At 46.0% G+C, this 16213-nt stretch overlaps 1 protein-coding gene across 1 annotated transcript in view; it reads left to right on the top strand.

Annotated features, from left to right (window-relative positions):
* Positions 1–15147, top strand: part of Chd6 (chromodomain helicase DNA binding protein 6) — a 218395-nt gene extending 203248 nt beyond the window's left edge. The window contains exons 34-37 of the mRNA XM_008850984.2: positions 1106–1558; positions 4785–4976; positions 5908–6027; positions 11894–15147. Coding sequence (XP_008849206.1) covers positions 1106–1558; positions 4785–4976; positions 5908–6027; positions 11894–12790 — 1662 coding nt within the window. The 3' untranslated portion in view covers positions 12791–15147. The remainder of the gene's footprint in view (positions 1–1105; positions 1559–4784; positions 4977–5907; positions 6028–11893) is intronic.
* Positions 15148–16213: the final 1066 nt, after the last annotated feature.

Genomic DNA, 16213 nt, shown 5'->3' with positions numbered 1-16213 from the left:
CTAGGTTGCTTCCATCTCTTAGCTATTGTGAAAAGAGCAGCAACAAACATGGATGTACAAGTGTCTCTGCAATAAGACGAGTTCTTTGGGTATATGCCAAGGAATAACTTTGGACTTTATCCTGTAGGCTGTGGAGAGCTGTTAAAAGTTTTGGTATGGAGAACTGAAATAAAGGCAGGGTTTTACCCCTGGCCTAGAGCCTGTAGGCTGTCAGAAGAGGTGAAGGTAGGCAAGGCATGCCAACTGATGAACTGTTGCAGAGAGGTTCTAGCTGCAGGTTAGAGGCAGAGTAAGAACAAACTTGGCAAAGATGACTTGAGGAGGGGATAGGTATCTTTAAATCCTTAAATGACAGAGATCAGGGACAGCTGATAGAGATGAGGCTATCAAGGCAGAAACAAACATTTCTGTGGAAAGTGAATGGTTATTTTAGGACATTGTTGACACACTGGTTCTTTCTTGACTGCACATTAGAATCAGCTGGGGACCCTGAAAAATTACTGCTTCTGATTTACTTGCTCTGGGGTGTAGTTTGGGTGGTATAGGTTTGTTGTCATTTGTTTAACTTCCCAAATAATTCTGATGTGCAGCCAAGGCTGAGAATCCCTGGGTCCTAAGCTTGCAACTACAAGTATAGTCTGGAAACCTGTTAAAAATGTAAGCTCTCAGGGCTGAAGAGACGCTGAGCAGTTGAGAGTACTGACTGCTCTTGCAGAGGACCCAGGTTCAATTCCCAGCACCCACATGAACCGTCCTTAACTCCAGTTCCAGGGGAATCTGAAGCCCTCTTCTGACCTCCACAGCATTACACAACATGAGTGCACTCACATGCATACAGGCAATACACTCATACACCTAGAATAAAAATAATTTTTTAAAAAAAACAGCATTAAAAATGTAAGCTCTCAGGCTCTACACTGACCTACCAAAGTAGGTCTGAATTTTAGCAGTCCATCCAGGGAGTTTGGTACTAACATTGGAAGAGCTTGAGCTCGCAAGAAGGCCACTGGAAGTGATTCAAGGGCTGAGGAAATGCCTGCGCAGGAGCTGTTTGTTGTTCAGATGAAGAAGTGGCATTCAAACCTTTTACCATGTGTGTTCACAGGAGAGCTTCTTAGCTCCAGTATTCACAAAAGAGGAACAAAAGCACAGACATCCCTATGAGTTTGAGGTGGAGAGGGATGCCAAGGCTCGGAACCTAGAACAGTACTCTGCCACCCATGGGCACTCCCCCATCATCCTCAATGGCTGGCATGGGGAGTCAGCTATAGACCTCTCCTGCTCATCAGAGGGGTCCCCAGGAGCCACATCCCCTTTTCCAGTGAGCGCCAGCACCCCTAAGATTGGGGCTATCGGTTCACTTCAAGGCGCCCTCAGCATGGACTTGTCTGGGATTCTGCAAGCTGGCCTAATCCACCCAGTGACTGGACAGATTGTCAACGGAAGCCTCAGGAGAGACGATGCTGCCACAAGAAGGCGGAGAGGGAGACGGAAACATGTTGAAGGAGGGATGGACCTCATCTTTTTGAAGGAGCAGACACTTCAGGCAGGAATCTTGGTAGGTATATGAGGCCACTGAGTAAAAACCATTCTACATTAGAGAGGTTTATTCCTCAGACACCAAGTTTTTTCTTTATGGCTCTTTTATGCCTGTTTCAGTTGTTGTTCTTGTTTGCTGTCATTATAAAACGCCCTTCATCTTTTCTAGAATAGATAAAACTAGCCCATTGATGGCCCTTAATCTGCATGCAGCCTGGAGAATCGAGTCAAAAGGTCTTATTTCCCAAATCCTCCAGAAGAGGAAGAGCCACGACAGTTGGTGGGCAAGGCCGTGTGACAGGCAGCATCTCTCCACAGGGTGAGGCTCTCAGGAGCTGAGGTGTAGGTGAGGGAAGATCAGTGCTGGCTCTAGCACTTGGCACACCACCAAGCTGCACTCAGCTCCCCTGTAAAGCTACTGCAGATGGTTACTGTTGAGGAGTCCCACAGATCACACTGTGACAGTACATCCTAAAGTCAAAGGAGAGACGTTGTAAACAATGGAAGACAGCAAGAGAAATCCTCTTTAGACTTTGCTTAGTGCTGAATGTTGTGTTTGAGTTTTCTCACTTTTTGAATCTTGACTCCTGAAAAAAGCACATTTCATGTTTTCGTATTTTAAAAAGAATAATATTATTTACTGAGCGCCTGTTGTATACCACCTGCTGTGTTCAGGATCTTTCATAATTGTCCTGTTTGATCCTTACAAGAACTTTGTAAAAGATGGCTATCTGAAGCTTAAAAAGCATTTTAAGATTGCCACAGTCAGGTACAGTGGCCACGCCTTTAACCCCAGTACTGGGGAGGCAGAGGCAGGCAGATCCGTGGGAGATTGAGGCCAGCCTGGTCTACATAGCAAGTTCCAGGCCAGCTGGGGCTACAGGAAGACTCTGTCTCAAACCCCAATCAGAGCCGGACGTGGTGACACACGCCTGTAGTCCCAGCACTTGGGAGGCAGAGGCAGGCCGATCTCTGTGAGTTCAAGGCCAGCATGGTCTACATAGTGAGTTCCAGGACAGCTGGGGCTATAGGGAGACCCTGCTTCAAAGAGACAAAAAAAAAAAAAAAACCAACATTGAATGAATTAATAGTGAGCTGTATCATTTGGCCTATGTCTTCTGCTCAGATTTATGTATTATTTGGGAAGTTGACGTGACAGGGTTTTTTTTCCTGTCCAGTCCTACAAATTGATTTTTCATTTTTTTTTTCATTTTGATATTCTGACATTTTGGTTGTATCCTAACTCTTTTTTGAGAGGGGGTGGGATCTCACAGTATTCTTCAGGCTAGCCTCAAACTTCTGGGCTCATTTGAACCTCCTCTTAAGCCTCCTGAGTCAGTGGAACAACATTGGAATCAGCTGGGACCCTCAAAAGCTACTGGTTCTTATTTCATTGGTCTGGGGTGTCTACCACCACACCTGGTTCCTACAAGCTAATTGTGTGTGTGTGTGTGTTTACATACATGCATGGAAACCAGGAGACACCTCAGATGTCATTCCTCAGGTCTGTCCAACCTTTTGTGTTTTTGAGACAGAGTCTCTCACTAGCCTGGACACTCACCATTTAGGCCAGGCTGGCTGGACAGTGAGCTCCAGAGACCTATCTTTTTTCACATTTGCCCAGCACAGGGATTATAAGTATGTGCCATCACACATGGGTTTTTTTACATGGGTTCTGGGGATCAAACTCAGGTCTTTGTGTGTACAAGGCAGTGTACTGACTGGCCCATCTCCCTAGGCTCCCTAAGTGCTGAGAGTGAGCTAGCCCAGCTGTTAAAGGCAGGTACTCCTCTTCTAGAAATATAAAGCAGTGCTTTTCCAATATTGCTCATAGAACTCCAGTGGAATGACTGAAAAAATATTTATAGGCTGGAGAGATGGCTCAGTGGTTAAGAACACTGGCTATTCTTGCAGAAGACCTGGGTTCGAATCCCAGCACCCACATGGCAGCTAACAACTGTCCATAATTCCAGTTCCAGGGGATTTGACAGCCTCTTCTGTTCTCCGTGGGCATTGCACGACCCAAGTGTACTTACCTGCATGCAGGCATAACACTCATACACATAAAATAAAAATAATAAATTTAAAAAAGAATGTTTGAAGAGAGTGAACTCAAGTGGGAAGGGTGAGCTTGACTTATAGTATTGAGAGGTTGTAGCTGCCATGTGAATGGAGATCAGCTCCTTCCCATAGGGTGAGTCCAAGGGAAGGTGATGGCCATACGTCTCCTTCTTGGTGGCCGGGAGGAGACAAGTCAGGATGGGACTTAGGTGTGGTTTGGCTGTATGTCGTTTTTTTCCCTTCCTTTCCCCCCACATTTACTGAGGTATGTATGATAATTGACATAATAAGGCTTATATTTAAAATGTGAAATTTGAACAGCTTTGACATATGTGGAAAAACCAAGATAATGAACATACCCATCACCTCAACCATTTCTCATATCTTCTGTAATCCCTTCACCCCCTACTCCACCTCCCCAGGCAACCATTGATCTGCTTTCTGTCACTGCAGTTTACATTCTTCACAATTGTTCCATATGAAGTGATATCTATGCATTAACTGACATACACACACTCACACTATAGGTCATAACTCCAGTTCCAGGAGATCTGACAGCCTCTTCTGTCCTCTGTGGGCATTGCACAACATGGGTGTACTTAACCTACATGCAGGCAGTACACACACATAAAATAAAAATAAATAAAATATTTTTTTAATATTTATTTTCTTAGCCTCTAGGTAGTTTTTAAATTGGTCAACACATTGATACAGTGTTTTATCATTAGACCCATTATTGGTGTTGGTTATTCGGGGATGAATAAGGTAAAGATTCAAACCATAGAGGAGGAACAGGTAAGTAAGCCCTACAGTGTTCTCTGGAATGTGAGAAAGCTGTGAGCAGAATGGAGGGGGTGGGGGTGGGGGTGGTGCTGCTGCGGACACTGAACGATGACAACAGAGGAATAGGCAGAGTCAGAGCAGTTAGATAGAGGTCCAGTCTGCTCAGTAGATGAGGAGAGGGGCATGGTGGAGAAAGCATCTGGCATGCATATCAGCAGTAGTGAGCCAGCAGTGTGGAGAGTTGTAATTCCAGCACCCAGTGGTGGGAATCAACAGAAAAGCCAAAGAATACCCACATGTTCTAAGTGAACCATTATTGCTGTTGCTAATACAGAGGTGAGTGTTTTGGTAACTGCTTTTCATCCTGCCATGATTACACAGACTCATTTTCCTTAATCCAGGAAGTCCATGAAGACCCAGGGCAGATCACTCCAAGTACCACACATCCTCAAGGACCAGGAACTGCTACCTTAGGCCCTGAGCCAACAGCAGCACCCAACAACCAGGCTGAGAAAGCTGTTCCCAGCAAGAGCCTACTCGAGTGGTTGCGGCAGCAGGCTGACTACTCCTTGGATGTTCCTGGCTTTGGGGCAGTAAGTGTTGCTTGGTGCATGAGACCATGGTGCTGTTGGCTTGAAGCAGGTTTGGGTCAGCATGTGCTGCAGGAAGCTAGAAGGTAGAGGCTATTTAAAAGAAATCTGTGTTGACTAAGAACATCATTTTAAATATGTTTTTGTTTGAGGTTTTGAAGTTCTGGTTACATCCTCCATTAATAGAAATTACAAGAGTATCAAGAAGTGAACACACAAAATCTTACAAGGACCTGGCATCAGTACTACCCACTCCCAATTCCCCAGAAATCACCACACAGTTTCTTAAGTTCACAGAAATCTTTAGGTTGTATAAACTACCACTTGATGAAGATTGTCCCAAGTTAATACATTACTACTACTGCAGGGGGCTATATTCCTAGTTTACAGTGATTGCCTTGGGGCTTTTCCTTCAGATCATCTGACTGCCTTTTCTCTAGGCCCTTCCCGTTAGAATTCTGTTGGAGGACTCCTGAGCACTGATACTTTGTCTTGATTGTTCTTTTCTCACTTGCTCATACACCCCACCCCATCCATGTCCTGAGCACACCCGACAAGGTGTATAGACAGAGGGTAGACAGGAAAGAAGAAAACAGATTCATGGGTGCACACTTACACAAGACAGACAAGACCAGCTAGCTGGGTACCAGTGAAGAGAGAATCTTAGAAGGTTAAGGATTGATTCTGAAGTTCCCTGGGAAGCTGGTAGATCAGATCAGCTCCAGTCAGGGGCCTAGAGCCCACACAGCATGTTTTCCAGTTTGCTTTGAAAGTTCTGGTACCTCAAGGAGAGAGCCCAAAGCGAGGGCTAGAGGTAGAGTCTTGTGTACAGCTCGACTAGCAAGAAAAGAACAAAACCAACTGAAAAGCACCACCCCACATCAGACCTCACAACAGAATGTTTTGTAACATTTTTTTTCCATTTACCTGCTAGAGTTTTTCAGATAAACCCAAGCAAAGGAAACCACGCTGCAAAGAACCTGGGAAATCAGATGTCAGCTCTCTGAGTGGAGAAGAAAGGGTCCCTGCTGTCCCCAAGGAGCGAGGACTGAGGGTAGGAAGAGGGCCTTGGGTGTGGGAGCAGGGGAGCGTCCTGGTTGAACCTTGGCTTACGGGCTTGAAAGAAAGCCCCAGCTGAGAAGTGGGCAGCACAGGAAGTTGGATCCACAATAAGTGGTGCCTCGGACATTGTTGAGAAGTAGTGTGTCTCCTGAGACCATGTTTTCCATCTTTACATCCTAAACAATTTGTTAAACCACTCCAGAATCTGTCATTTCTTTTCCTATTTGTACAGTTCTAAGGGATAAGAAATCTTAACTCTCGACAGCAGTGCATCCAGTGTTCAACAAATGCCATTATAGAGATTTTCATGTCTTGCCTAAGTTTTTAACAGCCATTTAAGACATTTCTTCCTAATGGTTCCACACTGGCAATGAAAAACAGCTGACTCCAAGCACTGTCCTTTCCTGTTATAGAATCATGAGACTGGAAACAACTTCAAAGCCATCTGCAGAATACTTGGAGCCTTACAAATCCGAGTTAATTATAGTTTGCAGATGGGTACAAGTTTGGAGCAGACAAGTCATCACCTCTAGGGGGCAGCAGTGGCATTTCCCTCAAAAAAATTGCCGAGGGCACTTTGTGGGGTCATCAAGTTGTCACTTCCTCAGATGCATCCCTGAGAGGAGCTTCTGAGAAGTTCCATGGGGACATTTGCTTTTCCAAGCTGTTCCATAAACTCAAGCTGTCCTGAACACGCTCCAGGTAGGCCGGCTGCTGCATTTCCTGCATCCTCCTCCTCCTCGGTAGGATTGCCAGAGTGTAAATTCTTATTTTAACTGCAAAGACTACCCCCCGAATCATTTCCTCTTTGTGCAGAAAGGCATTGTCACTGGGCTCTGTCACTCACCAGCAGCTCCACAGACAGCTGCTTTCACTCATCTGCATCTGCTGCCGCCACCACTCGAAGGGAAGCCTGCCCAGTGCCCCGAGTCTATCACGTTGGAAAAGCTGCCCTGCTCCTCCCCTGCTCCTGTTCTTGCTTTATTCTCAGAAAGTGTCGTTACCAGCCTTCTCCTGGACCTCCTTAGGTTGTGCAAGCTGATCCACCTTCTGTTTTTAATCCATTGGTTTTGCCCAGCTTTCCCCTTCTGAGTGTCTTGGTAAGGTCATCAGGTAGAGACCTCCATTTCCTGCCTTACTGTGGGTCCCTGTGCTCTTGGTTTAGACTTACCATAGGCCTTCTTACTCCTCTCTCCATGTCCAACAATTTCTCTCATGCTCCCTGAATTAATGGTCATTGATTCTCTGCAAGCACTGATCCCTTGCCAGAAAACATACTTCTGAATTGGTCTTGCATTCCAGCCTCTTCTCCATGATGTATCTCCTTTCTTTGTTGACTACATTCCTCATGCTGAGATAAGAACAGGAAGCTCTTGTCCACCTGGTCCTTAGGGCTGTGTGTCTCCTGCAGGTCTCCCTGTGGGCTCTGTCTACCCCTTCTCTTCTAAAGAAGCTCATGCACCATTCAAAGCGATGAAACAGAAGCCTTATAAACAACAAATTTCTCATAGTTCTGAAAGCTGAGAAGCCCAAAGTCAAGTTTCTAGACCAGGCCCAATTTTCACAACCATCTTCTTGCTGTATCCTTAAAGTGAAGAAGGAACAAATGACCTCTCTGAGATCTCTTATGAGGGCATAATCACATAAGGAGCTGGCCCCATCATCTCATCACTCCAGGGCCCTCATTGCCCCACCTTTGGGAGTTGTATTTTAACATACAAAGTCCATGGTAGAAACCCTCCCCTTTCTAAAAATGGATTAAAACCCCACTGGAAACTCCCTCCTTCCTTTGAGCTCAGAGTCCTGTGTGTGCCAGGTTTGCCTGAATGAGGTCCACATAACACAAGCTGCACAGAGCAGTAGGACACAGCTCTATAATGTCCAAGACATAGTGCTTGCTTATTGGCAATATGTATACACACACATTTAATAGAGAGTTTTTGATTGATTGTTGCAGATAGAATATATCGCTCCTAAGTTCTTCCGCACACATTCTCTAAAAACTCTTCCCTCCTAAATACTGCCATTGTCCACCCGTGAAATTAATAAGATATGCTTTCAGATTCATTAGTCATTCCAAAAATATCTCACAGAGCTGGCATTGTTCTAGTTTGCTTTGCTTTGCTTTGCTTTGCTTTGCTTTGCTTTGCTTTGGAGATTTCTAAACAGGAACTTAACCACGTTACATTTGGTTACTAGATCTCATTTTCCTCAGTGTTTCTTGGAGAAGCCGCCTGATTTCTGGAAGAGGAGGAGCCTCAGTCATCTCCTCCTGTTGCTTCTTCCCGGGTATCTTAGAACTGCAGCAGATGCTCTCATGTACAGATGAGGCTGTTCCTGGGTCGGGGGTGCCATGCAGTCACCCAGAGAGCAGCTTTGCTTCTGTGTTGCTTGCACACAAGGAGTCTGCTGTTCCTTGCTCTTTCTGCCCGCTTTCCAGGCCTCCCCTGGAAGAGGAAGCAAGTTTGTTCCCAGGGTATAATTATCAGGAGGAGAGCTGCCAAAGCTCAATTTGGCCACTGTGTGTGTGGTCACAGAGCTGCTGGGAGGGGCACCTGCATTGGGTGGGCAGCAGCTGGGTGGCTGGAGTGGGCCTGTTCCACAGGAAGTGGTGAGTGCTGACTTCCTCCTCTACCAGTGCTCCTCTTGCTACACAGTAGGTGAACTGTTCTCTTCACCCTGGGCTCTTCTGATGCTGCTCTCCAGACCTGAGAGAGAAAGACCAGCCTCCACCTTCCTCTACAACTCCCATTTCTGAGAGGGCCCAGTATCTTTAGACATCCTGGTGCTCGAGAAGCCTTCTGTACATCTAGTGGGCAAGACCAGGGAGGCCAAAAGTCTTAAATGAGTTGCATAGTTCCAGATGCCCTGACAAGGAACTCAATTTAATCATGGTAAGGGTCTGACTTAGAGCGGATTATTAGAAAAGTGCTGAACCTGTTTTCATCTCAGTAGAAAGACTTTCAAAGTGGAATGTGCCCTCCTAATGGAGAGTGATAGAAGAGTTAGAATATGTGTGTGGAATAAAGGAGACGCCCCAGCACCTTTCCCTGGCTCTTATCTGTGGGTGGACTGAGAAAAGAGGCCCCAAAGAAGCCTTGAAATGCAGTTGTGCTTACCAGGCAGGATCGTGAACAAGCAAGGAACCAAGCCTATCATTCAGGCTTTACTGGCTCCATTTAGAAATAAACAGCCAAATGAATGTCCCAAACCCAGAGTGGGCACTTGCCCAGCACATTCCAGGACAAACCAGCCTGGCATATTGCCAGTGTCTGGTTCTGTTGGGAATTGAGGCACATGGTATGGTATGAAAAGAGCCTGGGCACTCCCCTACTCTGCCCTACCAGCTGTGCCACAGGTTAGTCCTTGCTTCTCAGTTTTGAATGAGAAGGGGACCTAACAAAACTGTTGAGATTTCTTCCAGCTTTGTGATTCTAAAGTAAGGCTTTTTGAAGAATTCTCCCAGAGTTGCCATCATAAAGATTTTGTCCATGATAACTGTTTTTTCTGGAATAACCTTTTGGAAATTGATGGACAAATGTAGTACTTCAAAAATGGCCATCTCTGGGGACTCGGGAACACTTGAATTGCATGTCTTTGAGTTGTAAGTTCTCTAGGAAGCAGCTGTGATCATACTGAACGTTACACTGAGCGTGTAACGATTAGTTGAGTTGAGATGATGGAGCCCTTGGATTGAGGCCTGGCATGTGATAGATGCTTCATAGTGACACTGAGTTTCTGCTGCTGCTCTTCTGTCATGGCCACCCCTTCCTGAGCATCCTAAAATGCTGGCCACTCCCGTTGGGGAGGTGGCTGCATCTAGGGCCTTCTCTTGGAGCCTACCACTCCTGTCTTCACAACTCCCTGAGCCTGAAACCATGTCACCAACAGCCCATGACTGCTCTTAAAGCAGAACTCCATGGAGTATTGTGGTGGTTTTGTTCTTTAAAATAGAACTAGGAGAAGAGAAACGGGAAAAGCAATGGGAAATGCCAGAGCTGAGCTAAAGTTCCTTACAGCAGTCTTGGGAAGGTTGGTAAACCAAATTTTTTAAACTGTTCAGGAACCCAGTTCCCAGGCTCAGATATTCTGAGCTTCCCTGACTTCTCTCCATGTCCCAGTGCTCCAGACCCTAAGACTAGGGCTTCTCTGGCCCTTCTGGGGTGCCTTGGTGAGGCTGACACCTCCTTTTGTATCCTTTTCTACTCTGTTGACAAGTGAAGCCAGGTCACTTCTTAGACAGAAGCTCAGAGCCCAGCTGCTCCCCAGCAGGTCTCACTCCAGACTTTCAGGAAGGGAAAGCATTTGCACAGTCCTGAAAAGGCACCAGGTCCTAATCATAGAGACGTTGGGCTCAACCACACAGATGGCCAAATGGGCCCCATCTCATGCTGCACTGCAAGCTCTGCATTCTAGCCTTAATGGTAGCTTGTGTCCCCATTACAAATTGTGTCACATGACCTATCATGGACATACCAATCTTCCTCCTTTCACACTTGCTGGAGTTGAAGGAAATCAGTAAAATTGATGCCAGCTTTGTGACAGGACTGTAGGAAGAAGATGCAGGACAGTGGGGCCTCTTCAGCGTGGGTAGGAAGGAGCAGGTGCCTGCACAGAAGGACTTTTCTTTGTACTCCCCCTCTCTATGAGAAAAGACTGAGACTGAGATCTGTATTGATAAACTAACAGAACAGTGAAAGTGGAGACCAAGAAGTATGTACAGTTGTCCGTGAGCTAGGGATTGCAAGTAGTAAATTGTAAAAGACCCTCCTTCCTGTGAAGCCATTGTGATTTCAGTAGCTTATGTAATTACTTCTCCACAGCCCGACCATGTGCCCCCAAGGAGCACTGCATCCTCATAGGCCTGCAGCTGAAGGAGAGTGTGAGCTTCAGCGTCTACCTCCTTCATAAAGCAGTGTGCTCTCCTGTGATTCTCTGATGAGACTGTTCGTACAGTACCAGATGACATTGTGAGCCATGTGAGCCTAAGTGTTGACTGTGACTCTTTGGTACTTTAAAAAATTGGAGGGACCTTCAGAGAAGAACAGGAGAGGTCTTCCCTAAGGGAAAGCAGAGCTTCACTTACTCGGGTGGCATATCCACAGCAGTGTTCAAGATCCTTCATTTCTACAGCCCATTCAAGTAAAGCTCTTTGGGGATTCAGAGGCGAGTGGGACACACACACACACACACACACACACCCATACACACACCCATTTCTACAGCCTGTTCAAGTCAAGCTGTTCGGGGATTCAGAGGCGAGTGGGACACACACACACACACACACACACCCATACCTATTTCTACAGCCCATTCAAGTCAAACTATTTGGGGATTCAGAGGCGAGTGGGACACACACACACCTATTAACATACAGTGTCCCTAACAAGCACTCCTTTCTATGGGGTGGGCACACTCAGGCCTTTGTGATTCCAAAACCCCATACAGCATACTTTGCTGCTTCAATACAAACATCCCTGTGTTGTGAGGAAGGTGATAACAGTCTTGTTCTGGTGAAAGGATCATGACCATAAGAGTCTCTCTAAGACCTGGGGAGTCTTCGGTACTGGTCCCTAGCTCCCAGCCCTGCCAGCTTCTCACACAAAGGAAACTACTCTAGCCAGTAAGGGTGTTGGAAGTACTGTTTGATGACAACAGGCATCTGGTGCTTCCTTGCCAGCAGATGTTCTCAGTCTCTAGGGGAGAAACCCTGAGCCTGTGGACAGGAGATGCTCTTTCACTGGGGCCTGTTGTAGAACTAGGGACCAGCTTGGCTATTGCACAGCCACAACCACCACACCCATCGACCAACTGCCACCCAGTAATGTTCAGCATCCTGTTTCTTTGTCTTTTTTCAGGGGTTTCTCCCAGAAAGCAAATTCAATCACACCCTGACTGAGCCTGTTCTTAGAGATGCAGGCACCCGCAGGAGGGGGCGACGGCCTCGGAATGACCTCCTGAAAGCTCCCGCCATTGTGACAGACTCTCCCTCTGGAATGGGACCACTCTTCATGAATGGGCTGATTGCTGGGATGGACCTGGTGGGATTGCAGAATGTGAGAAATATTCCAGGCATCCCTCTCACAGGGCTGGTGGGTTTCCCAGCCAGCTTCGCCACCATGCCTACTGGCGAAGAGGTCAAAAGCACTCTGAGCATGCTGCCCATGATGCTGCCAGGCATGGCTGCAGTGCCCCAGATGTTTGGTGTCAGTGGACTCCTCAACACACCCATGGCAACTACCTGCGCTTCCACTGCATCGGCGTCTCTCTCAAGCACAACGAAAAGTGGTACAGCAGCCACTGAGAAGACTACAGAGGACAAGCCGAGCAGCCATGATGTAAAGACAGACACGCTTGCCGAACACAAGCCTGGTCCTAGTCCATTTTCTGATCAATCTGAACCCACAATAACTACTAGCAGTCCTATGGCTTTTAACCCGTTCCTCATCCCGGGAGTATCTCCTGGACTCATCTACCCATCGATGTTTCTCTCCCCTGGCATGGGCATGGCTCTGCCAGCCATGCAGCAGGGCAGACACTCAGAGATGGTTGGTCTGGAGAGCCAGAAGAGGAAGAAGAAGAAAACAAAGGGGGACAACTCCAACCCTAACCCAGAGCCTGCCTCTGCGTGTGAGAGGGAGCCAGGCAATGATCAGAACTGCACCGAACCCAGTACCCCGTTGCCCCCAGAGAGAGAACATGTGGCACAGGCTGGGGAAGAGGGGCTGAAAGACTCCAACAACGACACCAATTAGAACTTTTTCATTTAAGAAATTGTTGTGACTTGTAAGTTTCTTATCCATAAAGGTTTGTTACTTCCCTCACTTCAGCTTCATAAGAACCTGTGTTTCCATGAGTACAATGACCCACCAATTTCCTGTCCGAGAACTATGGTAACAGATGTTAGTAGTTGCAGGGTCTTGCCACTTCATTAGATAAGTGTCGTCTACCTAGTCTAGGAGGCACAGAATTCTTTCTTTCTGTTACACGGTTCATTCCAGCAATCACAGTTGATACAATACTTGGTGACACACTCTACCCCTCTTCTTCCCAGATTCCCATTGATCTGAAGAAGAAAATGGCAAAAGAATGCTGTCTAAGGATTCGCTGTAGGGCTGAGAAACAGGCGAGAGAGCTCTTCTCTGTGAGCTAGGTCCAATAGGAAGAATGGATTGAGGAAACCAAAAAGCACAGAATAGGAAGTGCTGGTGTGTTTTTAAGTGTGTCCTGTTTTATCATGATTACTAAGTAGTGTAGTCTGAAGTATATAAACTAATGGTTGAAAATGCACATACTGATTTCTTCTTAAAAGCAGGAACCTTCCTGATAGTAATATAGTTCCCCCCTCGTGGTTTTTCCGACACCCACAGCAAGAAGAAATACCGGCCAACTAGGCAGTATGGAGTATGCATATCCTCCTCCCGCTAAAAGATGACTCCGAGTCAGAGATAGCTTCCCACACCGACATGAGGGAGGGCAAGGGCTCACTGTGGAGCCGCACGCTGCTCACTGGCACTGCTCGCACCTTAGCTGCCAACAGCTTCTCTAGCCACTCATTTGCCTCTTTGTGTTTAAGGAATCCTACTGGGTTTTTATTTTGTACCCTTTCACCCCAAGTCAGGCTTTCTGGAGCCTGTGAGAAGGTACCACTCAGGACTTGCTGGGTTCTGCCATCGGGTGGAGGTTGTCCAGACACATACCGTAGCCTGTGTACCACAACTGTGAAAAGCTTTTTCCCTACGCTCTCTCCACTCTGCTTTTGTCTTACATTTGGGCCCAAATTCCAAACTGTCAGGCAAGGTTCCTTTGTCTCTCCTTCCACTTCTCCATGTTTAGGAGCTGAGTTGGGAAGAGCCCGTCCAGCAGAACTTGGGTTCCCATTTTCTTGAGAGCCCCCCCCCACACACACACACACATCATGACCCTCCTTCATGGACAGCTCACACTTAAGAATTGAACTGAGCTCAGCACTCTGGGGGCATAGGACTCGTGGGGCCTGGAAACATGGCAAGTGTTACTAGTACCAGTTTCACTTTTCGTTGTCACGATTTACTGTGCTTTTTACTGTTTCTGTTACAGTTTTGCTAATTTATCAGAAGGTCCAAAAGTTTGACATAATTTTCAGTTTGCATTATTTATTTATGATGCTTTTGTCATTGTCTTTTATACATTTGGGATTATAAATTATGTAAATGTTAAAATGAGCATCTCAAAGAAGTCTGTTAAATTGTGACCGAAAAAAAAAATCAATCGGGTGTCTTTTCAAAGAGTAGAGTCCTGGTTTATGAATCACAGGGTACACACTAGAAATTCTATAACTGACCCTAGAAGAAGGAGTCCATGATTGAAGAAATGCTGTTTAATAACACCTTTGTAGTGCAGGTCTGGAATGCCGACAACAGATTTCTTGGAAATGCTGCTCTCTATTTAACTAACATTTTGTTCAGTTTTGCCTCCAGTGGAAGCAGAAAAGGTTTTTCAGCTGTTAAATCCTAAAAAAAAAATCAATATAATTTATTTATGTAAAAAAAATCACTCAATCAATATATTTTTGAACCTTTTAAGTACTAATTTTCTTTTTATCAAGTAGAAAAAAAAGAAATGTATTTGCCCTAAATCCTTAAAATACAAATGCTATAAAAATTCCTGTATCTTGAAAGCCTTACTGCAGATGAGTATTATAGATGCGCAGCGGAGTCTGTTTCTTCGTTGTCTTGTGTTGTGTTGTTTTATATGGAAAGCTGCTCTCCCCAGGTTCCACTTAAACCTCCAGTAGGTCACAGGGTTCAATGTGGATCTGACTTAACCACCAGCATGCGCAATCCCTTGTTATATCTTATCGAACCTGTATGTTAACTCTCGGGTGTTTAGGCTTCTGTTTGACTGCTGTTGTGACCCTGTTTGCAAAATGAAACTGACACTCTGTGGATTATTTGCTCTGTAAGACATAAGTGCTTCTTATTATTATTTTGACGTTTCCAAGAGCAAAAGCCAAATTTAAACTCTCTTCAGCAAACTTGAGCCTCTTCATCTAATTCCATGTCACTCACAGCCATAACTTTTCTTGGTCATTCTTCACCTGTCTTACATAATAAACTGTCTGTGGTCTTGATCCTGGATTTAAAAAGAAAAAAGTTTAAAAATCAGATTTGTATTGGAGGGAACTTACTGACACTTGAATGTCTGACTGTCTGGGCATTTTATGAGTGTATTATGTGTATCCAGGACTCTGCTGTCTCACACGGGTGCCTGATTCCTGCTGGGCATCCTGCTGAGGGTGTATTGAAGACTTGTGAAGGATCTTCTGATCCATCTCTTGATGTGGTACCAGAGCACAGGTTAAACTGCTGTGGAAAAGTTGGCAGCGCAGCCTCCTGCCTCCAGACGTGGCCTGAAGGCTCTCAGTCAGAGGCATTTCTTTAAACCTGTACTGGAAGTCTCACTTCAAACCACACACTAAAACTTCTAAGGGAACTGGTCTGCTGTAGGTCGTGGGTTCATAAGACATGGGAGTACCTGGTCACTTTTTAAGAGATTAGTGTCTTAGCTATGGGGACACTAATACCTTGCATCGGAGGTTCAGGGACTTAAAGAACCAAGATCCCAGGGCATGCTGCCATGGCTGCTTGGTGGTCTGCATACAAGGTATCTGTGGCACAAAATGGGAAACAAAAGGTGAATTAAGTACTGACTCCAAGAAAGGTATTCCATGAGGTCGGTATGGAAGTGGAGGTGGAAGGTGGCTGTGACAAATTAGTGTTGCCCAAACAGCCCTGATGGCTGAGTTCTGGCCTGAGCCCTGGAGGAGAACATCAGGAGCTGAGATGAGAGGGAAGGAGTGGGAACCCTGGGAGAAAAAGGAGCAACACTTCCTGCCCTCCCCAAGGTGGTTTCCTCATCTGTGAACATAGGGTGGTTATAGATCATGTCCTAGAGGGTTTAGTGATGGGATTGATTGAAATGAACAAAGTCAAGTGCTGAGTCATTTTTGAATAGCCTGTGAGAGGATTACCAGCCCCAGTGGAAAGAGGGAAGTCAAGGTTGAGAAAAGGGCAAAGCAGTACTTGATTCAACTCTCCTAAGGCAAATTCAGAGGGGACCTGGGAGTGGACTTGAAGCACTGCAGGAAACAACCTTCTGGGCTGACTCCAAGGCACAGAAAGGTCTCCGGAATGAGG

This window comes from Nannospalax galili, unplaced genomic scaffold (assembly GCF_000622305.1).
Source record: "Nannospalax galili isolate Female #2095 unplaced genomic scaffold, S.galili_v1.0 scaffold205, whole genome shotgun sequence".
NCBI classification, from domain to species: Eukaryota; Metazoa; Chordata; class Mammalia; order Rodentia; family Spalacidae; genus Nannospalax; species Nannospalax galili.
The sequence above is the reverse complement of the archived record's forward strand: the minus strand, read 5'-3'. Positions and strand labels throughout refer to the sequence as shown.